The 26,317-nt window shown below is 42.1% G+C and overlaps 4 protein-coding genes across 5 annotated transcripts in view; all 4 read left to right on the top strand.

The window, feature by feature from the left end:
* LOC113163505 overlaps positions 1-26,317 on the top strand; it is a 1,294,879-nt gene that overhangs the window by 1,049,110 nt on the left and 219,452 nt on the right. The window lies entirely within an intron of this gene.
* The window catches only part of LOC113163500 (NACHT, LRR and PYD domains-containing protein 12-like), a 664,684-nt gene that overhangs the window by 543,165 nt on the left and 95,202 nt on the right, over positions 1-26,317 (top strand). The window lies entirely within an intron of this gene.
* On the top strand, positions 393-16,288 carry LOC113163565 (tomoregulin-1-like). The gene is made up of 10 exons (XM_026362313.1): positions 393-1,296; positions 6,640-6,749; positions 7,094-7,223; positions 7,988-8,014; positions 8,104-8,194; positions 8,609-8,757; positions 10,290-10,337; positions 10,423-10,543; positions 10,635-10,796; positions 14,431-16,288. Exons 1-10 carry the CDS (start codon positions 1,158-1,160, stop codon positions 14,513-14,515), a joined length of 1,062 nt encoding a protein of 353 aa, XP_026218098.1. The 5' UTR covers positions 393-1,157; the 3' UTR covers positions 14,516-16,288.
* cavin4b (caveolae associated protein 4b) lies at positions 19,371-26,224 on the top strand. Its single transcript, XM_026362324.1, has 2 exons — positions 19,371-20,014; positions 23,109-26,224. The coding sequence occupies exons 1-2, from the start codon at positions 19,658-19,660 to the stop codon at positions 23,679-23,681; spliced, it is 930 nt and encodes a 309-aa protein (XP_026218109.1). The 5' UTR covers positions 19,371-19,657; the 3' UTR covers positions 23,682-26,224.

Genomic DNA, 26,317 nt, shown 5'->3' with positions numbered 1-26,317 from the left:
ATCAAATTATGGATCAGTATATTTCATCTACTAGATTATTTATTGCACAGCTGCCTTTAAAATGAAAGTTTTACATAGAATAAAAAAAACCTGTGTGTGGTCCTGGATGAACTCGGGGCACAAAACGAGTCATGACATGGGTTTGAGTCTTTGCTGTTTGACTCTGTATCACACATTAGATGAACTATTAACGAGCACACTTGTTTTCTAAACGCACATTTGCGTGTGAGCTGACTTTGCAGAGCAACCTGCAGGACACCATGCTGGGATAGATGGCTCTCCGTGGGAGTGGTCTCTGCACGTCACGTGGTCCGGGCCTTTGTTGATGTGATTCAGTCAGAAGAGAAGAAACAGGAGGACAAAAAAAAAAAAAAAAAGGTCCCGGTCCGACTGACTGAGCGGCCGCCACCGTCCATCCTCCCCCGGCGCACACTCGCTCCGCTTCGGCCTGGATGCTGCTGGAAGCCGCTTCGCTTCCTCCACCTGGATCTTTTTTTGTTCTCCGCGGCGATCCGCGGCTCTCCCCGCCGGTTTGAGTGCGAGGCAGCGGGGCTGGGGGATGGAGGCTCAGTCCGGGCTGTGAGCAGACTGGTTTGAAGGGGTGGCGGAGGTGTGGGGGTCGGCGTGTGAAGCCCCAGGCCCTGCTGCGCTTTGTTATCGTGGGGGCTGCTCGTCGGGGTTTTTTTTCCAGCCGGTTTCTCGTCTCTTTCAACGTGCAGCCTTCATCCTGAGACGCACCGGGATGAGTTTCTGAGCACAGGAGGCGAAACACTTGGAGAAAAGGAAGATTGAGATTGTTTCTATTTTTTTTATTTTTTGGGCTTCTAGATTTGAACAGTCCTCGTGTTTGTGTGCTGCGTTTTTTTAGAGGAGGACTCCACAAAAAGCAGAATCTGGTCCTGTTTTTCTGTCTTTTTAATTTTTTTGTACCTGTTAGTCTCTTTCTACTCTGTGTCTCCCTCTGCACAGTCCAACCTGTCCCCAGTCTGGACCTCTGTCTCTGAACATCTCTCTGTTGGCCTCCAGCCTCCTCTACTCCTCTATATTCTTCATTTATCTCTGTCTGTCCCTTTATCTGTCTTACCTCTCACCTCCCAGTCTCTACCCCTCCCTCTATCTGTCTCTATCCCTCCATCTGTCTCTCTCCGTCCTCCATCATGGCTCCACTGTGCCGGTTCTACTGGTCCTGCTGCCTGCTGGTTCTCCTGGTTCTCCCCGCGGTCCAGAGCTCGTTCCCCCGCAGCGGAGGTGGCAGCAGTGCGGAGTGTGGACCTGGGAAAGGCGCAGACTGTCTAGGTGAGACCCCCCACAGCCTGTTTACACCTGAACATGTCACAGTTTCCCTCAGACAGGTCAGTGTGAAGGTGGCGAGAGGCTGAGGCTGCCGTCCTGTGTTTGTGGCTGATTTCAGCTTGGTGGATGCGGAGGTCAGGGGTCTCAGTCGAATCTAATTATTCTCTGTCATCTCTTGCTGACTGTGATCACCTCTCTTGTCTTTGACACATCTTTGTGTTGTCATGACAACTGGAGGATAAAACTGAGATTTAATGGTGATGGAGGCTCATGAGTGCTATCAGCCACCCAAGGATAACAGAGTGCTTCATTTATAGACCTCTATCAAATCACTGTTTTATATCAGTGCAGTCGCCATGACAACACGAGCATGGAGTCAATAACAACACCTGAGAAGAGTGATCAGAGAGCGTAATAAGACAGAGGAGAGTGAAGAGCTGAAGAGGCTTTAACCTGCAGACGCAGCTCTGTTGCCTTCATATTACTGCGTGTGTGTGTGTGTGTGCGTTGACCACTCCTCACTTTAACTGGACTCTATTTTAGGGTTAATTATAGGGTGGAGAAACAGGGCGAGGTTAAAGAAGGGAGTGCTCTGTATGTTCAGCCTGTGCAGTATATATATATATGTATATACGTACTGTACATCAGGACATCTGGAACCACATCTGCTTTAAAGGTTTAACTGGTGATATCTTTAGAAACTAACCCCATGTGCAGAGTCAAACTAACACAATATAACACTACTGTAAGTATTTGTATTGTGTACCGTTGTACTCGAAAGATTGTATTTCTACTTCTACTCCTATATTTCTACATAATTCTGACCTGAAACATGTTCAAACTTTCATCAATTCCTAAAACTAGGTAAATGTACTGAAGGTATGTGAACGCTTCAGTCACTTGCATGTGCTAAAACAAAACCTTTTATAAAACTCAGAATTCATAGCTCACTGATGACGGTAGTAGCAAAGCAGGTCCAGATTATGGTGCTGCCACCACCATGTTTCACAAACATAATGCTTCTCTTTAAAGAAACAAAATTACACTTTGGTCTGTGCACAGAACATTCCTCCAATAGTATTCTGGTTTATCCATGTAGATAATTGGCAATGTTCTTTCTGGAGAGCAGTGGCTTTGCCATGAAAACCAATGTTGTTCAGTGTTCTCCTGATGGTGGAACATGCCTAGAGGTTACCCTGAGGTTCCTTGTGACCTAGTGGGCTATCACTCCCCTTTTTTTGGTCTGGTGTTGGTCAACCACTCCTTGGGAGGATAACGGTGGTGTTGAATGTTCTGCATTTCTACACCATCTGCCTGAGAGTTGTGATGGAACAAAGGTGGTTTGGTTGCACATGAGATTTATTGGTGATAATGAAAACCTAGAAGAGCACTCAAGCATTTGTTTTTCACTGGCTGCATTTACATGGAACATTATTTATCTCTAATCTAAATGTAGAACAAAAATAACGCCGTCACATCCAGCTCGTTTCCGTCAGTTTGAAAATGTGGCTTTAAGTTTTATTTAAAGATCTAAAGGATAAAATCTTTGTGATTTCTATTTTCAGAAGCTTTGAAGTGTTTTTTTTTTTTTCTTTCGCCCACTTTAGCTCAGTCACAGATGTTCTCCTGGGAAGAGACGCCACTCGGTGTCTTTTTGTCATTATGGAGCTTGGAACTTGTCTGAAACAGAAAGTTGTTTAAATGACTACAGAGAGTGTTTGTATTTTCCTGTTGTGCCAGTGGGGACAGAGATTTTTACAAAATGCAGATCTTGAGTACAAAACCACAGAAAAACACACTAACTGCTGGGACTGTAGTAAGTGGACGACAGACCACAACTGGCGGTTTGATCCCCACCTCCCTGTGCAAGAAACTGAACCCTAAGTTGCTCCTGATGGAGTCTTGCTCCTCCACTTCCGGATTGTGAGATTGAATAAGAGGTAGATTGTAAAGAGATTTTAAATTTACCATTAAGGAATTGGTTTTCCCAGTTTGATGTGGCAGAACCTTCTCAAACCAGAAGAATGGCGTCATCATCATCACGTTGGTGAAATGTTTAGCTGACCACATACTGTTCTTTTGGACATATAGTATAGTAGCTGGTGTTAACGGTGCTCTAGATGTAGGACACAGTTGGGGAGGAAGATATGGGTGTAGAAAGAGAAATGAAATCACTGGAGCAGTGAGAGGCAGAGAGAGTAGAAGGAGGTTAGTCTCCACTTCACTGGTCCTCAGACAATGAAACACTCACTACCTTTAGTGACTGACTGGTCTCAGATCAGCTTCACTTTCCTCATTATTGAAGCTTCGCTACGCTGCACTGATTCTGATAAAACATTTAAAGAATATGGGAAATGCCCCTATTCTCACTCTGTCTGGGACGAAGACGTTCAGATTGATAGCAGCCTGGTTCCGAGGACCTTGGGGTTAAAGTGTCTTCATCAAGGACCCTTGACTTTACACATGTGAAGCACCAACCCCCCAGTTAGTGGACAACAACCACCACCCTTTACGTTTACTGCCATTGTTCCCAACACAACCGCTTCCTTTCATGGTCAAACCTCAGCTTAACATTTTTCATATCAGGTGCAGCCGTGATATTCACACTGTCACAGTTTCAGTGATGTAGCTGCCTCGTTCTACTCTGGTCTGTCCGTGAGATGATGGTGTGTAGTCCTTTCAGTTCACTGACTCATCAGTGTCTCAGAGACTTAAATCAGTGACTTGATCAGCTCCTGAAATCGTGTTGGTAACTCAGTGACACATTTTAGTTAGATGAACTCTAGTGATCGTGGTAACTGATTAAATCATGACCGTTCAACAACGTTAACCTCGTGTTTAGTATTGTTTTTGTTATTGCTGAATGTGATGGCTCTATATTGATGACGGCCCCGTCTCATCAGCATTATGCAGCCGCTTCAAGATAAACTCATATGGGTCATATCAGAGTGTGAGGACAGACCTGCAGCTGAGACATTCGTGTTCATATCCAGCTAGTAGCAGCACACAGGTCGTGAGCCGTGTTGTCAGTGTGCTAATGGAGGCTTTACTCACTGGAACTCCCCACAGAGCCTCTGTGACGGGGTCTCCGCAGACCTGTCAGCCTCTGTAAACAAGCTCTAACCAGTGGCTGTTGGCTGAGAAGTTAGTAACTATAGCAACCGGACATTATTGAAAAGCGGTGTCAGGTGGAGTGTGTGTGTGAGTGTGAGTGTGTGTGTGAGTGTGTGTGTGAGTGTGTGTGTGTGTGTGTGAGTGTGTGTGTGTGTGAGAGTGTGTGTGTGTGTGTCAGAAGCTGTGAAAGCTTCGGGGAGATTAAAACTCTCCAGAGGAAGGTGAAGACCTGCAGACAGAATGAGAGTCGACAGGTTTTATCTCTGACCCAGTTTGAATGTTGAAGAAGCAAAGTCGTCTCTGAGGACAGTTTGATCGCCCGATGAAGGATGTGGTACTTCAGTTTAAAGGACTATTCCACTGATCTTTTCTGTTTTAAAACATTATCTCTACAACAATAATTGACTGTAAAAGTCATTGGTGATCATTTGCCAAGTCGTCCATCAGTTTGAACATCGGTTTCAGACGGACAGTGATTTCACGCTATGTCTAAAAAGTGAAACCACAGAAACTTTGAAATTTGTTGAAACTGTATTCAAGGTTTATTAAACTCTCCATGTTGGCGTATACCTGAACACACTGACGATAGAAAATAGATTTACTGAAACGCTTCACATTCTGTGACGTCCACGTCGACTTGTTGTTGGTCGAACTGCCTTCTGTTTTAAATAGGAAGTTTCTTACAGCGAATCATCCACCATACATACATGTGAAAATAAAAACAATGGACTTTTATCCTATTTGCCAACAAATTATTTAGACACGATCATTTAATCAAATAAGTAGAAAAAGAGGAAAAATCATCAAAGCGCTTTGGAGCTTTTTAAGCATGATGCTGTTTTACAGATGTTAACGCTGATAGCATAGACAAAAGTCTGAAATAGCTCCTGCTAGAACTACTATAACGGTTGTGAGAAGAGTTGCTTAACGCATTCATGTTCCCCAAAGGATGAATTGTAACTTTAAAGATCCTCTGACTTCTTATTTGGGGCCGTCTTCTTTGTTAAAGAGCAAAATATCTGGAGAACTAATGATGTTCCCATCAACCTAAGCCTGACTTTGTGTTTACTGCAGATTACCTTAAGTTTGCACGCTGTCACACTAAACAGAGGCGAACAAAGTAAACGTTGTATTGGCGTGTCCGTTTCAGTGTTTCCAGTTGATTTTAGGTTTATTCCCACAGCTGCTCAGGTCGTAGCCACGGAGAGAAGCAAACTTAAGGTCAGGAGATTAGACGCTGTTGATTATATGTATGAACGGCTGCTGGCAAATCCTGTCCTTTGAAGAAATACTGGGAATGTTGTCAGACTCAAGGCTGAAGAGAAGCAGGTTACACGAGACTCTTCACGGAGTATTACACCGGGTGTGTGAGTGTAAAGTGGGTATCCAGTGAACTGTGTCCCGTGCAGCACACCGGAGACGTTCCTGAGCTGCAGACTGACTGGAGTGGAAGCATCTGACAACCACTGAATATTGATTGATATGAAACTGAATCAAAACGGTAATTAGTGGAGAGAGGGGTCAGGTGAGGAACAGAGAGGATCCTGGGAACAGTGTTTGTGCTGTTGTGTTCATCCCACAGTGGACTCTGTGTGTGTGTGTGTGTGTGTGTGTCAGCAGGTTGGTCTGGCTGGCTCAGCACACTGAGGTATTTACTAATTACAGGGTAGGCGGGGGTCACAACCCCTGTAATTACCAGCTCTAATTGGCCAGCCTGCAGGGCTTCCGACCAATCAGCTGGCATCATTAAATTACTACCCTGGATAATAGTCTCTCTCTGTGTTTGTCAGTAGATTTACATTGTTGCATTGTTGCGTCAGTGTTTCCCGCAGTCCGTTTGTGAGTTTGTGTGTATTTATACTGTTCAGTACTGATCCCAAAATCTGGTCCCAGACTGAAATACCTCCATAACTGTTTCATTGAATGTTGGACAGTTGTTTTTTTAATCCTATATCTACACCAGAGAGTGGATTTGTACCAAATGCTGAATTAGCTATTAGCAGCTCCTGTTTGCAGTATCACTGTGATACTGAAGGGAACTTAAAAATCAGATTTTTCTCAGGCAAGTTCTGCAGTTAAACAATGTTTTTTTTCATGATTTCCAATCAGATTCATGGACAGTTTTTTTTGTGATGGACACCCTCAGAAACACTCCTGTGAGATCCCATTACACTGACTTATCGCTCTGATAATGACCATGCTAACACGGTTTTATCTCTTTATGTGTTTCAGATCTGTCAGAGAAGAAGAGCGACCTGCGCGTGTGTGACGCCGGGACGTGTCGCTTCGGAGGAACCTGCCGTGAGAACGGAGCCGACATCAAGTGTGTCTGTCAGTTCCACGTGAGTCTCGCACAGACCTGCTGCCGCGTCATTACAGGACTAACAAGGCCCTGATGATCTATTCTTAGACTTGATCTGGTCTGTTTCAAGTCCACACTGACTTATTACAGCTCCAGTGCTGAAAACATGAAGTCACGGCATCAGTTTTAATGACGTCACTCTGAATGTCATCGCTTCATTTACAGTTCACGATCAAAACATGGATCTAACGTTTACTGTACCATTAATGAGCAAGAACATTAATGAGTGACTGTTTTATTCAATATCTGCAGGCTTCAAAAAGCTGAAGTTGTTGTTGCCATGGTGAACAGCGTGTGTGTGTGTGTGTGTGTGTGTGTTTTCAGTGCCATAAGAAGTACATCCCAGTGTGTGGGTCAAATGGAGACACGTACCAAAACGAGTGTTTTCTGAGAAGAGCCGCCTGCAAGAAACAGAGGGCCATCACCATCATGTCCGAGGGACCCTGTTACCACGGTAACACACAGTTTACATTCACCTCTTTTTTATTTACTGTGCTCTTTTAAGATGAACCAGCTTTAGCCTGATAAAGTTTATATAAAGTGTTTTAAATACACTGTGAAATGACATTTCCATATATAGTATACGAACAGTATGTGAAAAGAGGCTTTTTCATGTCTGACATGGAAATTTACCCCGAATGATGTGTTTACACTCACAGTCCAGTTTATTAGGTGAACTCAGTTGAAACTCAGTCAGTCCTGCAGGAAATCCTTCTTCGTAATGGTGCTCTAACTGTTTCAGGAAGGTGCTGATTCATCTTGGAGGATGTAGATTGTGCTACTGATGATCTGGTGTTTCCATTATTTAGCCTGCACCTTTTCAGAGCCCTGCAGGCAACAGTATGAACAGTCTTAGTAGTAGTTTGATCACTACACAGACTAACTGACAGCTGAATATGTAATATAAGTAACAGTGAACAGGTACAGGTTACAACCTTCATCCTGCAGCTTCACTCACAAACATCAGTTTGAGCCTGAACCACTCACAGCACATTTGGGATAATTAAAATGAAAGAACACATCTCTGCATGATCAGAAGTGATAGAAACCGTGTACACATGATTCTTTTTATTATTATATTTATATGCTGTGATTGTGCAGTGAGCAGAGTGTGAGAGCGCTGTTGTTATCGGATCAGACAGTGACAGTCTGTGTCTCACAAGTTGTTTTTGTGCAGCACGTTAACAACACCTCTTTGTCTCCTTCCGTTTCTGGCAGACGGTGGTTCAGGATCTGGAGATGGAGGTAAATAGCTTCACTTGTACTGAAATGTTTGTATGCTGAATAAATGTGGAGGACATGTTGTGGTGACGCGGGTTCTGGTATCTGTGCAGATGACGAAGGCTCCGGTCGCGGTAAAAAGGCCTCGAAATGTGGAAACTGCAAGTTTGGAGCTGAATGTGATGAAGACTCTGAAGATATGCTGTTAGTACACAAACACACACACACGATTAAATCTTCACAGTGATCCTTGCTAATTGAACTCTTTAGAGGACATTTGAACTGTGGTGAAATAACAGGATGTGATGTAATAGCTTTAATTCTTTCCTTCGTTGTTTGTGTTCCCAAACGCACCATCTGACAGATTAGTTTGTCTTTCACACACACGTCAAATTTCACACCGAGCTGGAAAAAAAACACTGTGCTCATCACGTAGAGGAAACTGCAGACTGGATTAAAAAAAAAACCCACTAGAGAAATTAGTGTTGTTACATACACACACTATGTACAACAGAGTGGATCAGTATATACAAAGTGCATAAAGTGTGTATATGTTATGAGCCATTACATCATATCATATTCTGATGTCACCGTGTTCACTTGTGTTTGTGTGTCCAGCTGCATGTGTAACATCGTGTGTAACGGCCACAATGACAACCCGGTGTGCGGCGGCGACGGCGTCACCTACGACACGCCGTGCCATGTCCGAGAGGCGTCCTGCCTCAAACAGCTGAAGATCGACATCAAACACGTGGGACGTTGCCAAGGTAACAGGAACAAGAATACAACCCCCCGAAAATAGAGAAGTGTGATTTAGAAGTGCGGAGAAGTTTAAAATCTGTACAACAAACAGTGTAAGAATCAAGGCAACGCAAATGAAGAAGAGGTGGACAGAGCGAAAGAAAAAAGAATTAAAGAATGAACGAGCAGAGTAGGAGGAAAAATGAACCACGAGGGGAGGTCGTAGGAGGGGAAGAGAGGAAAGAATGACGGATGGAACATGAAAATCAGGGTGGAAGAGGAGAAGAGATGGTAGTGAAGGTAGAGAGAAGGAGAGATGAAGGTAAAGAAAATCTACAGATTAACACGGAGGAAGAGGGGAACAAAGAAAACGTAAATGAGGAGAAGAGGAAGTTGGTAGTAAGGTAGGCAGGAGAATGAGAGAGAGGATAAAGGTGAGAATAAAAGATGAGCGAGGGAGGAGGAACGAAATGAAAAGAAAGACGATGATGAGGCAGGAAATGAAAAGAGCAGAGGAGAAAAGAAAAAGAAGAGAGGGAAAGAACAAAGAAAGGAGGAAGTGGAGGAAAAGAATAGGGTGAATAAGTGAAGGAGAGGAGAGCAGATCAGAGTATAAAGAGGAGGAGGAGAAGACAAGAAGGAGGAGGAGTGGGAAAGAAGGAGATTAAAGGATATGAAATGGAAAACGGAAAAAAGTGAGCCGAGGAGAACAGGAGTCAAAGGAAGGTGGAGAAGAGAGGAAAGGAGGTGAAAGAGGAGAAGGGAGCGACTGGTGTTTTTCAGCTCATCTATATTAAATGATGACCTGACCCCAATCTGAAGATTAACCCGACCGAGTGAACAAGCAGCAGCAGCAGCTCACATCTGAACACCTCAGTTATCCTCTTCTTTGTTCTCTCATCTCCTACCTCCTCCTCCTCCTCTTCATCAAGTGTGTTTCCATCTCCACATTTACAGTTTGCACGTGAACGATCTGTGTAAAGTGTTTGGTGTCGCATGAGGTGTGAACGTTAGCAGCTAAAAACCAGAGTGTTTATTTTTTAATTTTTTGTCTTTAATCGCCTCGTCTCATCCATGTAAAGTACATTTGATGTTTTCTTCCTCCATTTTGTTTTTTATTTATCCTTCATTTTAATTTAAATAGTTTACAGTGTCTTTTATTCAGAGCAAAGTGCAGATTCCTGCACCATCATTAGGACATTAGTGAGACAGCATCACCCTGAAGCAACAACTGTGAGTGTGCGTACAGTAGCTGAGCCGTATTAAACCTCCTCCTCGCTCCCTCTTTACTGATTCATCACATCACATTAACTGTAAGTGTGAATCAGAGAACTGAACGCGCTCCGAGGACGGTGTTGTGGCCCGAGGAAACGTAGCTAGAGGAGCTCGAGTGAAACTTGACTGTTCTTCGTAACATCATTGGTGTTTAAATCTTAAATCTGAAAAAGATCATTTAAAACTTGAATTGTCTCGTTTTATTTGCAGCAGTTTAGATGCAGTGAACTTACTTTTCTTCACAAATAGAAATATTAATATGTTTCTTCTTCTTTGGTTACAGACAAAAGCAGGAAGGACGACAGCATCAAGGCCAAACCAGACATCTACAGTGAGTCCTCCTCTCTGAGTGTGACTGTGATTCTGTTTCCTTCAAACATACAATCACCAACCAGCGTTTTCTCTTTTTATTCCAGCTGTGCCCAAATCTGGTGAGGGGGAGGGGGCTGTTGACAACCCGGCCCCCTGTCCTGAAGACTACTCCCAGTTCTGCGAACATGGCCAGTGTGAGATGAGACAGAACCTGCCCACCTGCAGGTACAGTGTGTGCAGAGGCTGCTGTAGCAGCAGTCGTCCATTCAAACTCTGTGTTTAACGTCGATCACTAACTGCTGTGTTTGTGCGTCAGGTGCGAGGCGGCTTACGGAGGCCCTCAGTGCGATCAGCTGCTGGACTTCAACATCCTGTATGTGGTGCCCAGCGGTCAGAAGCTGCACTACGTTCTCATCGCCGCCATCATCGGAGCCGTTCAGATCGCCGTCATCGTAGCTGTGGTCATGTGTTTCACCAGGTACTCGCACTCAGTAATTGTTAGCTGTAACTACTGTCAGCTGCTGCTGTAGTGAATTGAGATACTGGTGTTGGATCAGTGCTTCAGTGAAGCTTTTTAATAAAACATTTTTGAGCCGTAGAAATGATTAATACCAGTTTTTTCAGAGCTTTCAAACACATCTCAGTGGAAGACAGATGTGAATATGAGATATGATGATAGTTCTAGGACAGGGGTATTCAACTAAAATTTAAAGAGGTCCGTTACGCAATATTTTTGGAAGCAAAGGTCCAGAAGATTATAATGTTTAACTATATACTGTGATATATTATTAAGTAGCCTGCATGTAATCAATACTTGACTGTCAAATCAAATTAATTCAGTAGAAATTTATATGTAACATCAAACTGAGCATGTGGCTCAAGATCCTGGTGGACTGCTCATACTGGGCTCTGAGACTAGCAACTCTCTGTGATCACACTTCAGATTTTAGTGGGCATGTGTGTTCAAAACCTTTGTGTTTTGTCTCATAATGCAGTTTGACATTGGCACTTTTAATAAGAGCCGCAGTTTCTGAACATATCAAACATACTGGTTTACTGCTCCCAGTGGTAATATGAACAGAAAGGAGTCTGTCTATTGTGGATTAAAAACTCTTTACTGTGCACTTTTTTCTTTTTGGACATTTTTATATTTATCTCTTCCTTTTTCAGTCTCACCGTCCTTTTATCAACTTTCTCCTCTGTCGTCTGTCTCTCTCCTCTCTGTCGTCTGTCTCTCTCCTCTCTGTCGTCTGTCTCTCTCTCCTCTCTGTCTCTGTATCTCTCCTCTCTGTCGTCTGTCTCTCTCCTCTCTGTCGTCTGTCTCTCTCTCCTCTCTGTCTCTGTATCTCTCCTCTCTGTCGTCTGTCTCTCTCCTCTCCGTCATCTGTATCTCTCCCCTCTGTCGTCTGTCTCTCTCTCCTCTCTGTCGTCTGTCTCTCTCTCCTCTCTGTCGTCTGTCTCTCTCTCTGTCGTCTGTCTCTCTCCTTTCTGTCGTCTGTATCTCTCCTCTCTGTCGTCTGTATCTCTCTCCTCTCTGTCGTCTGTATCTCTCTCCTCTCTGTCGTCTGTATCTCTCCTCTCTGTCGTCTGTCTCTCTCCTCTCTGTCGTCTGTCCCTCTCCTCTCTGTCGTCTGTATCTCTCTCCTCTCTGTCGTCTGTCCCTCTCCTCTCTGTCGTCTGTATCTCTCCTCTCTGTCGTCTGTCCCTCTCCTCTCTGTCGTCTGTCTCTCTCCTCTCTGTCGTCTGTCTCTCCTCTCTGTCGTCTGTCCCTCTCCTCTCTGTCGTCTGTCTCTCTCCTCTCTGTCGTCTGTCCCTCTCCTCTCTGTCGTCTGTATCTCTCCTCTCTGTCGTCTGTCCCTCTCCTCTCTGTCGTCTGTATCTCTCTCCTCTCTGTCGTCTGTCCCTCTCCTCTCTGTCATCTGTATCTCTCTCCTCTCTGTCGTCTGTCCCTCTCCTCTCTGTCGTCTGTCCCTCTCCTCTCTGTCGTCTGTCTCTCTCCTCTCTGTCGTCTGTATCTCTCCTCTCTGTCGTCTGTCCCTCTCCTCTCTGTCGTCTGTCCCTCTCCTCTCTGTCGTCTGTCCCTCTCCTCTCTGTCGTCTGTCCCTCTCCTCTCTGTCGTCTGTATCTCTCCTCTCTGTCGTCTGTCCCTCTCCTCTCTGTCGTCTGTCCCTCTCCTCTCTGTCGTCTGTCTCTCTCCTCTCTGTCGTCTGTCTCTCTCCTCTCTGTCGTCTGTCTCTCTCCTCTCTGTCGTCTGTCCCTCTCCTCTCTGTCGTCTGTCTCTCTCCTCTCTGTCCCTCTCCTCTCTGTCGTCTGTATCTCTCCTCTCTGTCGTCTGTATCTCTCTCCTCTCTGTCGTCTGTCCCTCTCCTCTCTGTCTCTCTCTCCTCTGTCGTCTGTCTCTCTCCTCTCTGTCGTCTGTCCCTCTCCTCTCTGTCGTCTGTATCTCTCCTCTCTGTCGTCTGTCCCTCTCCTCTCTGTCGTCTGTATCTCTCCTCTCTGTCGTCTGTCCCTCTCCTCTCTGTCGTCTGTCCCTCTCCTCTCTGTCGTCTGTCTCTCTCTCCTCTCTGTCGTCTGTCTCTCCTCTCTGTCGTCTGTCCCTCTCCTCTCTGTCGTCTGTATCTCTCCTCTCTGTCGTCTGTATCTCTCCTCTCTGTCGTCTGTCCCCTCTCCTCTCTGTCGTCTGTCCCTCTCCTCTCTGTCGTCTGTCCCTCTCCTCCTGTCGTCTGTATCTCTCCTTCTGTCGTCTGTCCCTCTCCTCTCTGTGTCTGTATCTCTCCTCTCTGTCGTCTGTCCCTCTCTCTCTGTCGTCGGTCCCTCTCCCTCTCTGTCGTCTGTCTCTCTCCTCTCTGTCCCTCTCCTCTCTGTCGTCTGTATCTCTCCTCTCTGTCGTCTGTATCTCTCTCCTCTCTGTGTCTGTCCCTCTCCTCTCTGTCGTCTGTATCTCTCCTCTCTGTCGTCTGTCTCTCCTCTCTGTCGTCTGTCCCTCTCCTCTCTGTCGTCTGTATCTCTCCTCTCTGTCTTCTCTGTTCTCCTCTCTGTCGTCTGTCCCTCTCCTTCTGTCGTCTGTATCTCTCCTCTCTGTCGTCTGTCCCTCTCCTCTCTGTCGTCTGTCCCTCTCCTCTCTGTCGTCTGTCCCTCTCCTCTCTGTCGTCTGTATCTCTCCTCTCTGTCGTCTGTCCCTCTCCTCTCTGTCGTCTGTATCTCTCCTCTCTGTCGTCTGTCCCTCTCCTCTCTGTCGTCTGTATCTCTCCTCTCTGTCGTCTGTCCCTCTCCTCTCTGTCGTCTGTATCTCTCCTCTCTGTCCTCTGTCCCTCTCCTCTCTGTCGTCTGTCCCTCTCCTCTCTGTCGTCTGTCCCTCTCCTCTCTGTCGTCTGTCCCTCTCCTCTCTGTCTCTCTGTTATCACCATCTCTGTTTATTAATTTTTTTCCAACCTCCAACTTTCTCTCATCTACTGTTGAGTCTCTAATTTTACTGCCTACGATCCACAGAATCGATTGGCTAAGTGAAGTCACGTGGGATGGCTTAACTCGCATTCAATTGGCCAATGCGTTCTCGCGTCCACTTAATAACTACCGTAACGATCGCAATAGCTGCGGCGGTTATAATTAAGGTGTCCCGCTAGATTTGGAATCAAACGTTCGGTTTGCTCTGTACCTCCGGGTCCGTATGGGACAGTTTCTGGGTCCGGATCCGGACCGCGGTCCGCCTGTTAGTGACCCCTGTTCTAGGAGTACGTGTGTGAGAATAGCATTAAACTTTCCCTCGTCGTCACTATATTAAAATATTACTCTGCGTCTATCTGAAAGTTCAGGAGGATTGAGACTGAGATATGTTAATATAAATTTAGACGCGGCCGATGGAAGCATAATGCAATATGCATATCTATGTTATTACATGACTTTTACATTACATATGTTATTTTTACAATAATCTATCTTCTCCACAAACTAGAATCATAGTAAACTAGTAGAAAATTAGTGAAGTCTTTGATACATTTTTGGTCACAAATCAAGCTTCAGACAAACAAACAGAAACAAACGTTTCCGTGTCTGACAGTGGTTTTAATCAACCACTCAATGAGTTGACGTGTACTTCCTGTTGTGTCCTGCAGGAGGTGCAACAAGACGAAGCATGGTCGGAGACAGAAGCAGCACCTCGGTCACTTCCCGTCAGGGACGTCCTCCAGGATGATGTAGCTGCTCGTTCCTTCTTTTCCCTCGTGTTTTTATGAAATGCGACAAGTCCAAGTTTTCGTACCACAAACACAGACTGCATTTTTGATATCTCGACTTTTTGGTGCCTCTTTTTGTTCCCTTTTTAAAATCATTTCTTGAGGGGCCTTATTTTTACTCCATGTTCACTCCGTTTTTTTTGTCCCTGTCTGCACAGTTTTGTCTGTTGGCTGTCTGCAGATGACCTTTTTCTTTCCATCAGACAGAGCAGAGATGCACAGCTTGGTCGGTGTTTGTCGGAGTGCTGCCGTCCTCTAAGACTCTGAAACACTGTGGATCCTCCGACAGGAAACAGAAACATTATTTATCTGATTGTATCTTCACTCTGGACCGTCCTCTTATCGTTTTCACCCTGTGAGATGCAGACTGATGCTGTTTATGTCCTTATGTTTACGGTTCATCTGAAGAAAGACAAAGTACAGTATTTTTAACCTTGTACACATGACATGGTGCGTAACATCAGGATTATAATAGTAATACTGAACATGTTCTGAAAACAATTTACCACCGTTTCAATACGTAACATTGACATTCATGTGGTTTGAAGTCTTTTTGAAATTTCTCTATATATTAACAACAGCCTGGGCTACTGAGAAGACTTCTCCTTCCTGTTGTATTGTATTGTGTCAAGTTTTCACACACACAACAGCAATTCAAAGTTCTTCACATCCACTTAAGAGCAAAGTCAATTACATTCAAAAAGTCAAATATGAACCTGCCAGCGTTTCTGCAAACTGCTCAACAATGACGCCCTCTGTCCTTAGACCCTCAACTCGGAAAAGGAAAAACTCCAAACACTGAAAAGCAGGGTTAGATAGATCCTAATGGTCAAATCTAATTTCTAAATAAATCCGAATGAAATCAGAGGTGAAGTCAATCCACATATAGTCAGCGATATGGTTCTCAAATATAAATCTTCTGGGTCATGTATGGGCTGATTCATTCTCACTCTGTGATATCTACACTTGTGTGTTCAGTTCATTTTTAGACTCACATTTTTCTTGTTACTGATTTGTTTCTACAGTTAGGTTTTGCCTTAAAACAAAAAGCCTGTTATATTGTCAGGAATTTGTGTTGCAAACGTGTTTGACCTATGACATTAATACACCAGGGTACGCTCCGTATTGGGACCACATGGTCATCAGGGACCACTGAAGCCCTTCTGGGTATCTAAGTAGACTGTCTTCTAATGGGTTGTTTTCTGGTTAACTGCGTCTCACAGGGTCTAAACCAACTGCTCACGTAACTCAGATTAACATTCCTCTTCGTTTTTGTATTTGTTACGATGAGATGCACCTGAAAACCAAAATGCTGTTTTTTCTACTGCCTAAAAAATAAGATTCAAGCTGACGTGTACAGGTTGTTATTATACTTATTTTATTGCTTCATTTTCAGATGACGCCATTCCGGAAATGGATTCCAACTTTTTTTTTTTTTTATGTTTTGACAAGTTGATCATTAATTATAATTTAAACGAGTCTGTCTTTGGTCAGGTTTCTTCTTTTTTTTATATATATAATTTGTAACGATGGTACGAAGTGTCCGTGTTGGATGTTTTACTGTGGTAGAAGGAGTAGTTTGATAAGCTGTGCTGAGGTTCCCTAAAGTATCGCTGCACTGAGATGTTACATTAAAACATTTTGTAAGCTGTTGAAGCAGTTGTGAAGCTGTGGTCTCGGTCATGTGATGCCTGTGGGAATCCAGCCTGATTTTACTCTAGATGTTGCGTACTGCATGAACCAGTGAAGTTGTTGTTTAGACTGTTCTGTAGAATTAAACTAGAATTAAATTATGATGTTTGAACCACTGTGTCGTCACTTTGATCTGTTCACCTCATTGTTCTCGTACATGTTTAGATGGATGCTGCTTCAAAGAGTCTAAACTGCATCAGTTGGTAGTATTACAGTTATTACATATTTAATCATAATATCTTTGGTGTATTTGGAAAATTTGCAGTTCTTAAAAGGGAAAAAACATTTTAAAAAAGCTTCAGAAATCATCTAAACCATACTAGTAGTCTGTGAAGCTGTACTTACAGTACATGCTTTTGTTTAGATGTGATCTTTCTAAAATTAATTTATTTCTTCGCATTTTCTATTTCTCTTAGGCATACGTCTGACATACGTCAACATGCTGCTCAAACTAAAAATAAACACAAAATGATGTCAGACGAAATGAAGTAATGCGGCAAATAAACTAATAGTATGAATATTGCTTACCCCATGCTGCTGAGTGCTGCAGTCTAAACCATGGAGAAATAAGATGCAGGTCCCGCAGTGACCCCTAGATGTTGTTCCAAGGAAGCTTCAAAACTAGAATACAAAGTAAACACATGTTAAGTTCAGTATGTAGTAGAGGATGTTGCTTCTTGTTAAGTCTGTATGAAATTATATTTATGTTAAAAAGACTGCATGAGAAGAACACGCTGTCCTAAAAATTTTATATTTTAGGTCAAGATGTGTGGGATGTGTGGGATGCTTTTTTTTTTTAATCACTCACCAGTAAACATTACCGTCAGGTCAGGTGGAAGGCTTGCAGTGGATATTTGAAGTAAATCAGGGAGTTGACGTCAGTCTTCTTTTAGGTCATCAGAGAAAATAACAGTTTTGCTGGCTTGAAAGTTTGTGAACCATTTAGTATTTTCTCTACTACTGCATGAACATGACCTAAAACAATGACTCTGAAGTCCTAAAACCAACTACTACTACTACTATTATTTATTAGATCGATGACAACAACACAAGTTGTTGTCATTGTTATTGAGCTTCATCAATGACAAGAACAAAAAGTTGTTGTCAAGACCACTCAGCCACTGAAGGTACCAAATACTTTTTCCACACACAAAATTTAAGATCAGTCAATTCTCCACAATAAATACATTTTTAAATGTGCTTTAGCTCATATTCATGCAGAAATAAAAAAACTTCTAAAGGGTTCACAAACTTTAGGGCACAACTGTACGTCTATAGAAAATGTGAACATGTGCCACAGCTGGGGAAACTAAACCTCTGTTGAACTCTTGGAGTTGGTTGTGGGGAAACGGGCTGCAAACCACTGAGAGAGTTATGCAGTTAAACAAGGTTGTAACATCTGTGTTTCTAAAATCTGTCAAAACAGCCCCTAAAACTATCCTATACATGACTGATATAATACGTTGCCATTTTTAACTGATTTCTGATGGGAAAAGCCTGAAACTCTTTCTAATTAAGTGCTTTTAGTGAGATTTTCAAAGCAAATTTGAAATAAGGCTACAGCATTTTAATATTGTCAGTAGATCAAAATATATTTTTAAACAACTAACAGGCCATAATAAAGGCTACAGGTGGCCCTCACTCTGTAGTTTAGACACCACAATCGAATTGTTTGTGTTAAACACGTCAGCCTGAGGCTTTAGCCATGTAGATTGAAGGACTAGTAAAAACCAAGTGCTCCTGGTGGCTGCTGAAACATCCACGACTTGTACAGAGAAATAGAGTTAAATATAGCAGTGACGGCTGGATAATTATAGACAGCAGCTGGTGGATGGTTTTTAGATGGTGGGGGAGTCCCCTTGCCTCTTCATTTAATCCCTTCATTCCTTTCTCACCTCATTCTCTTCACTACAGTACTTTCTTCCACATCCCATTTCTTCTGTATTGTTAGATCATCAGCTTGCTGCCTTGCTGGATTCTGGAATATTCTTCAATGGTGAAGTCCACTTGAGCCACTCTACCACCAACCCACCTACTGTACCACCCATACATTCAAATAGCAGGACTCTGCTCATGTGTGCAAAAGCAAGGAACTTCAGCGGTTGCTAATTGGTGTTAATGTTATTAGTAGTATCTCATATGAATGCTCAGTGACATCTCAAGATGTTTTTTGTCCACATTTACACAAGTTAAAATCTGTATTCCTAAAAATATATGTGTCCAATTATGTGGAGAAGTGAACACCAACATTTTCTAAGTAAATATAATTACAAAAACAGATCCACCGTTCAGAAATGAGGCCCACAGAGGTCACACGTTACTTGCTTGCCATCTTTTTTTTTTTGGAAAATCAGCTGTGTCCACATAGGAGGCATCCAGGCACTGAGTGAGCAGTAGGCCACCTCTATTTTAGAAGCTCACATGATATCCAATACACAATCATTGTAGTTATTCATGTTAACATTAGGAATGCTTTTTGAAAACGTAGCTGTTCATTTGGAGGCCTGGGGATGCCAAAAAAGTCTAAACCTGGAGGGAAGGATTAAGACAGAACAAGTGAAAAGGTGACAGTTGATAGATGGACGATGGAGGAATAGATGGGAGGGGGTTTCCATTCCTTTTAATACACTCGGTTCCCAAAGAGGGACAGAGAGTCACTTTACCCTCAATGTATTTTTAGTGCAGAGAACACAGAGCGAGGCAGCAATCCATGTCACTTTTTATCTGTCTTGCTCATTAATACATGTATTCATGTTATATTCACTTCAGTTTTATAATTCTCTGATTGGTGGGAATTATGTCTTGAATTGATAGGTTGTTCAATGTTTCTTGATGACTTCAGGAGTCAAATATGACTTCTTAATTCTAAGTTTGACTATGATCATCTTGGAATCTCTTGCTTAACTTATTTATAGTTTATTTATCTTTACAGGCTATCTATTATTTTAAAACAGATCAATATATTGCTCAAATGCTAAAATAGTAATAGCAATTATAATATATTTTACCTCCACTCTTTTTAGACTTACCATTGCCCCTTCCATCTATCCAGCCCTTCCCAACAGGGTGGAGTCAGTTCAGTTCATCTGACAAGTTTGAGGCTCAGCCTACAGTTGTTGAGGGTTGTTTCGGTCCTTCACGTTTATCTGTTCTTCTAGAAGAGATTTCTATTAGTCATCAATTTACTCCCTTTTCTTGCTTCCCTTAATGCCTTAATCCGCATCCCTCTCATTTTTGAGCCTTTGTGCGACACATTTTCTTTCAAATCTTTTTTGGTTAGTTCTTGCTAAAGCTTTTTCTCCTCTTCATCATTGACCCTGTTGGTCCTCAATTCTTCTTCCCTTTTACATTAGGATTACTTAGTATCTAAGTTTATAAGAAACCAAGCAACCAACAGACAAACCAACAAGCAAGTATGACAGACAAACCGGGCATGCCAACCGGTGGGGGAGAGGACAACATTGCGGCGTTGCTGGAGCGCGTGGCAGGCCTCATCGACAGTGTACAGGCCACACAGCAGCGCATGGAAGAGCGTCAGCTGGATTTAGAGTCCACAGTGAAGACCATCCAAGCCGACATTATAAAGCTCACTAGTGACCACGCAAACACTAGCACCACTGTTGACCGGCTGCTGGAGAAGACCCGCAAGGTCAGTCGTCACATCAAGGATGTCAGGGTGCGTGTAGAGAACCAGAACATCAGGGTGAAGAAGGTGGAGGCCACCCAGGGAGACCTTCTGGCCAAGAACAAGTTCAGGGTGGTTATTTATCAGGTAAGATTCATATGTCTATGCGTCTATGTGTATCTATGTTTAGTCCTTCAGCTGTGAAGACAAAATGTTGTTTGATCCCCTCTGATGCTCAGACATCCTTCTGTGGAAATGATATGAAATGTATCTTTGGAAAGTGATTACTAAAATAATTCTGATACTGGTACAGTGGAATATTGATTCTCTATCAGCGGGTTTGCAGAGCAGCTGATAAATGGCTAGATGATGTATTTCTAATGCTCTTGGCATTTTTAGTCAGGTTTCAACAAAGAAAGGTTGTTACTGCTTGGTGACATAACAGTATAGGTAGGTAGGTACGTAGGTTTATCTGGCATCCTTAAATTAGTTCTCCAAAAAGATGTCCTACCTACCTCAATGAGACTCAAGGACAGTCATGCCTGATCCACAGTTAACCAATCCAAAATTTAGACATCTCAAAAAGACACAGATCTTGTGACAATACTCAAAGACTAATCTATCTGAGCAGTTTAGACTGAATGTAATTTGGACCTAGCAAATCTAATCTAAGTACCAAAGAAAAGGAAAGCTGCCACCAAAGGAACAAATATTAATGTTTCAGTTGGATCTGTTGAGAAATACAAACAACTTTTCAGCAAGATGTCGCCAGATGCTGCTGTATGTCTATTTCTATCCCCTGTATTATACATAGTTTTATGTTTAACTCTAGTCTGGAGTGACTGATTTGAGCTAATGCTTGAGACCAATGAGCAAGGCTTTTATATCTTTGTCAGTGAACATCTCTGTATTCTTTTAGAAAATAGTATAAGCTGATGAATGTCCCAGTTCGCCTCGGTTCATCGTAAGGGTTGAAATAGCACGGAGCGCATGCACAGACCCGGCTTCATTTTACTTCTTTGGCCTTCACAGTCAGCAGCTGCCAGTGTGATGGTGACCTGGTTATTTTTGCAGTGGATAAACTTCAGTATGCTGAAAGGTTACACTGGGGATCTGGTGCTCATAGACAAGGTCTACACTTAGATATAATAACTTAGAAATTAATGTCTAATGTGTAACAGCTAAGGATACTTGTGAAAATGGTCCAGGTTTCCCTGTTTCTACAGAATGGACAGCTTTAGCAAAGCAATGTGATAAGTAAAATACTTTCACAAAGGTAGAAATAAAGATAATAAATAGTAACATTTGTTCTACCAAGATTTTAGAAGCAATATGTTCTGTACTTATAATGAATATTGTGTACAGTACAATGCTACTCCATGCATTATACTATGACAATACAAGCAATAGGTACATTAACATTGGCAGTGAAGCTGGTTAACATGTTAATTAGCTTTATGACTTGGCCCAAATGCAGGAATAGCTCTGTGGGGAGTTGTTCAGTTACTGTAATCTGGAATAGATGTATAGTGTCCAGTTACAGTACTGTAAGTGAAGTCACATGATGAGCAAACCTCAAGAAGAGCCTGTGACTGGCTGGCTGCAGCTGCTTGATGTCAAATTGCACTAAGCACACTCATACTGTCACATAACATGGAAAAGTAGAAATAGAAAGTCTCAGAAAGAAGTTGATATTTACAATACTAATAAAACTAATTTTCAGTTAGCAGAGCTGCTGTGGTTTCTGTACCCCGACTGTGGCAGCTGAGCACTGAAGTTATTCTAAACCTCCACCATCTCCTAATATAGTTGTCGGCTCTCTCTGTGCATTAGCTCACGGTGATTTCCTGGTCGCAGGTTATAAATCATCATTTTGTTTGCTGCTAACAGGCTGTGCTTGAAGGCTGATTTGCTATGACAAGTTTAAAAAAAAAAACGATGGAGGAAATCCTCTAGAATCTGCTAGAGAAGAAGTTCAGGAAATCACTGTGATGCCATGGGGTGAAATGCATTTTTGGCCTTTGACTGTTCCTCTCTGATGACTGTGCTGAAAAAACAAATCAGTAACCGAATGGTTTTGCATTCACCTGTTAAAATAATAAATATAAATAGAAAATAAGTGCCTGTGTGTATATGCTTGGTTGAGGCCAAAACATAACAAAGCTAAATGTAGCCAAGTTCAACAGAGACACACTAGATTAAAAACTAGGTAATGTTTTTAATTGCACAGTCCAGCTGTACAGCATCATTAACTGTAGGATGAGTTGCCAGGTACTCAGAGATTTTTCTGTGCAAGGACTATGGTAACAAACATGGCAAAAAGACTTCAGAGGACTGCATGAAACACTGTTCATCACTGAACTGACTGTTCAACATCAGCTCACACAACTCCCTATAAAACTATACATTTTGGTTTTATAGATTCTAGAAATGAAATTATGTGTTATTTAATGTACTTTAGATGAGATGGTTGGTATGCTTGGTTTAGTATAATAGCAATCTCTCCTACTTAAGCTTAGCTTAGTTATCAATGTTCTACATCTGTCAAAGCTTCAGAAAAATCAGTGTTTCAATTAAGAGAAAAACGCAAAGATCTTAACACTCCTATTAGCAAAGCTACAAACTAGTGCAATATTTGCTATATGGTAAATTTAATGTTTTATTCTATGATATATGAGAAAACAGAAAATTACAAATGCCTGTCAAGTGTCACTTTTACTAGTTTAAAGTTACCTCTGCATGTACAGCTGATGTCTTTCTCCACTTTTGCTTACTCATCACCTCCCAATATAAATAAGTGGAACTTAATTGTGAATGAGGCCTTCCTTGAGAGAATTACAATTGCAAGAATCTGGGTCAAATTTACAGCTTCAGGGTCAACATTTTTGCTCCATTTCATGATAAGTGTAACCTGATCTTAGAGTTACAGACTGACGCACGCCATGATGGCTTCCAATACACTTTGCTCTGATGCGGCTGCTCACTGATATGTTTAGCTTTCTGCAGCAGAGCATTGAGCTGCAGAAACAGGTGCTGCAGTTTATTTATGGAGGCAGAGTTAAGGCCTGCACGCTCATAGCTTAAAGTCTACATGACACACTTTAACAAGACACCTATTTAGACCTTACATCATCTATTGAACTCTGTCCACGAGAATAAGAAAGCGTGGTATCATAGTACTTATTTTATTCTTAGACATTTTCTCAGCTTTACACTCTTCGTTTGTGCTCTTCTTCATCAGGGTGACCAGGAGGTGAAGGCCGTCTCCCCAGGCAATGAGCCAGCAGAACCCAGCAGCAGCACTGGTGCAAGAGCTGAGGTGGAACCAGACAAGTTCGAGCTCCCTCCTGAGTCAGATGAAGAGTACATGGTGGTTGAAGAGGCAGACTCATCAATGGCCGGCCGCGTGAAGAAGACAGGCCTGACACGCATAGAAAGCTTCAAGGCCACTTTCTCCAAGGAGAACATGAGCAAGACCCGTGAGAACCTGGGCAGCAAAGTGAACAAGTTTGGTGAGCGTATCGTGACAGCCGAGAGGCGCGAGAAGATTCGCCAGTCTGGCGAGAGGCTGAAGCAGTCGGGCGAGAGGCTGAAGGAGACCATTACCAAGAATGTCCCAGCCAAGCTCAACCTGAAGAAGGAGAGGACTGTAGCAGAAGGCCAGGAAGGAGCAGAGGGCGGCACAGATGGAGCAGTGCCTGTCCCCCCTCCGAAAGGTCGTAAAGGCACCCCCGATGCTGCCAAGGCACCTGCTGATGAGGGCAAGGCGGAGGAGTCAGAGGTGCCAATGTATGACATGAAACAGTTATCATAATCAGTGAGCCAGTGACAAGATCTGGGCCGTTTCCTTTGGACTACTGAGACCACATAGAGTGAGTGAAAGAAAGTCTTTAGGGTCGAAGCTACGAAGCAGAGGCACAAGAGTGCAAACAGTGAAGGCTAACATTTGTTTGAACATTGTTAAAGGAAGTGAACAGAGAATGGACCGGTCATGGATCCAATGTGACTGAACATTAAAACATCAAAACAAACAAATTCCTGACATTGTGGAGGTTAATTCATATTCAGTTACATTCTGCACATCATCAAATCAGCACATAAACATACACTGGTTTTTGTTTTGTGTTCAATAAACACCGACTTTGGTAAAAGGGTTTAGAGTTCTCTACCAGACTTTTCACATCATCACAGCACTGCTGTTCACTTGTTTTCCCATGTTAATGAGATTGAAATGTTGGATGACGAAGCTATAACTGGGTTACGGTATGTTCGGGTTCAGGAAAACGTTCGGAGAAGTGATTAGGAGTTTTGCACTCTTTGCAGGTAATATGATGTATCTGGGGATTTACTTGAACAAACACGACAAAGATAGATTTGTGTTTGGAGGCAACAATCAGGATGAGTGGCAATTTGTCCCATGTACACATATTAACACCCACACACCTACTGTGGAAAAATGGAGGAGTAAAATTCAAACCTGTCCCAACTCAGGTCCTAGGTTGTGACTTGGTCACTAGGAATTGAAAGGATCCAGTGATCCTAGTCTCTAGTCTGTGTAAGTAGATATTTTCACTTTGACAGTAAGAAAATCTGATTAACAGAATCATTTACAGATGAATTAATAGCAGTAAATCTCTGAAATGTTAGCGAGCTGAGGATCTGAGGATAAGTGTCAGAAAGGAAAATCACAAATATAATTTTTAGACACCATCACGTCACATATACTTGCAGGAGAACTTACAAATAACTGTTTAAGTATGAGCTGAATTTTCCATGTTTCACTGCTACTAATGACGAGTGAGAGAATTTTCCTGAAGCTACAGTATGTGTTAACATTTGGCCTATGGCTGGTGATTACATCTCACACTGGGAAATAAATGTACCTAAGCCTAATATTAATGATTGTTTTTTTAATGCATTGTAAAGCTTCAAAGTACGAAAATCAGTTTTCTACTTTACTAATAAGCTCTGTTAAATGTAACATTAACACTGCAGCTGTGAGCAACAGCCGGCACCAACAAGCTGAATATAAAGCCCTTTACTTCTGACCGCTGTGATAAACAGCACACTTTTTACATTATGCTTGATGTTCTTAGCTTTTGTTAGTGAGTGAGTGCGTGCATGGCTGTAGTTTGTCAGTGATATTACATTAAAGCAGGTTTGTGTTTGTCATGTTGAGAAAATAAAGTTTACTTGAATAATTTCTGTAGCCAAAGTGACGTCTGCTCTTTATTAATTACAGTTATCGCAGTAATGATCTGAATGTATTAAGTATAGGTACATATAAGTAGGTATATCTGTGCTAATTTCAGTTTTCTTATTGCTGGATCTCTGCTGATAAATCTCTGAATTTCTACTGATGCTATTTTGCAATAAATAATAAATATTAAAAAGGTCAATTGATCAATCTGAGAACAGCTGTGAGTTGTTTTAAATATTTACTCAGACGTCTTTACAACTCTCACTGACGCATACATGTAGCAACCGTCAAACATCCTTTACCAAATTGTAAAATACATAAATACGTCTGTAACATAGAGATTAAACTGTTATATAAAAGCCACATTTGTTTTTACATGAGTTTAGATGAATATTAAACACATTTTACACATTTAAAAACTGAAGTTACATTAACTTTGATTCATTATTATCAGTTCACATCACCAAATCATCACTCAAAGACAGTCCCCAATTAAATTTAGACTGAAGAAATTACAGGGAAAGCAAAAAGCAACCAACTAACCAACTCTTCAGAACAGAGCGTCAAGAGCTGAGAGCTCAGGGAAAGTGCAAAGTCAGATGTTTTATCTCTGCGAGTCCAGCACAGAGGAATTAGTATAAAGACTGAAAACGTGGTTTCCTTTGTAAAATGTTCTTTTACTCACAGATTGGGCCATCTCTGTGTTTGTCTTCCTGGATACAGTTTATCTTCCATCTAGTGAAGTCTGTGATGTGTTTGTTTACAGTTAACTTTCAGTTTTCATTTTTAACTTGACTTTTTGGTGCATTTTGAGTTTTTACACTGAAGTCAGAAATACTAAATGACTTACTGACTAAAAAACACCAAGAGGATAGTAGATATTTGGGGGGTTTGCTTGGGGGTGTAATGAAATCTGATAATATACATATCAGAGGACTTTGAAGAAGAACATTAGAATAGTTTTTCTGTTCAAACTAAATAAATCACTAAAAATCATTTTTTTCTAACAAGCATTTGTTGATTAGATGTGATTCTTAAGGAATCATGAAAAAAACAGCTTGATAAAACAGAAATACAAAGATACTCAAAACAAATGATTGTATCTATTAAATGAACTATCCTGAGCTTTTTGGGGAAAGTGATAATTATTATTAGTATTTGAGTAGGTTAGCCAGTATACAAAAAAAAAAGTAATTTACTTTTTTTAATTACACACCATCCTTATGAATAGTTAAATATTTAATTTAAGA

Source organism: Anabas testudineus, chromosome 2 (assembly GCF_900324465.2).
Source record: "Anabas testudineus chromosome 2, fAnaTes1.2, whole genome shotgun sequence".
NCBI classification, from domain to species: Eukaryota; Metazoa; Chordata; class Actinopteri; order Anabantiformes; family Anabantidae; genus Anabas; species Anabas testudineus.
Note: the sequence above shows the minus strand (reverse complement) of the source record. Positions and strands in the feature narration are given on the sequence as shown.

Excerpts from the sequence above, each read along its gene's own strand:
- LOC113163565 (XM_026362313.1), top strand. The coding sequence starts at position 1,158 with ATGGCTCCACTGTGCCGGTTCTACTGGTCCTGCTGCCTGCTGGTTCTC. Across the intron at positions 1,297-6,639 it reads GAAAGGCGCAGACTGTCTAG|ATCTGTCAGAGAAGAAGAGC; the intron begins GTGAGACCCCCC and ends TATGTGTTTCAG. Across the intron at positions 6,750-7,093 it reads AGTGTGTCTGTCAGTTCCAC|TGCCATAAGAAGTACATCCC; the intron begins GTGAGTCTCGCA and ends GTGTGTTTTCAG.
- cavin4b (XM_026362324.1), top strand. The coding sequence starts at position 19,658 with ATGACAGACAAACCGGGCATGCCAACCGGTGGGGGAGAGGACAACATT. Across the intron at positions 20,015-23,108 it reads TCAGGGTGGTTATTTATCAG|GGTGACCAGGAGGTGAAGGC; the intron begins GTAAGATTCATA and ends CTTCTTCATCAG.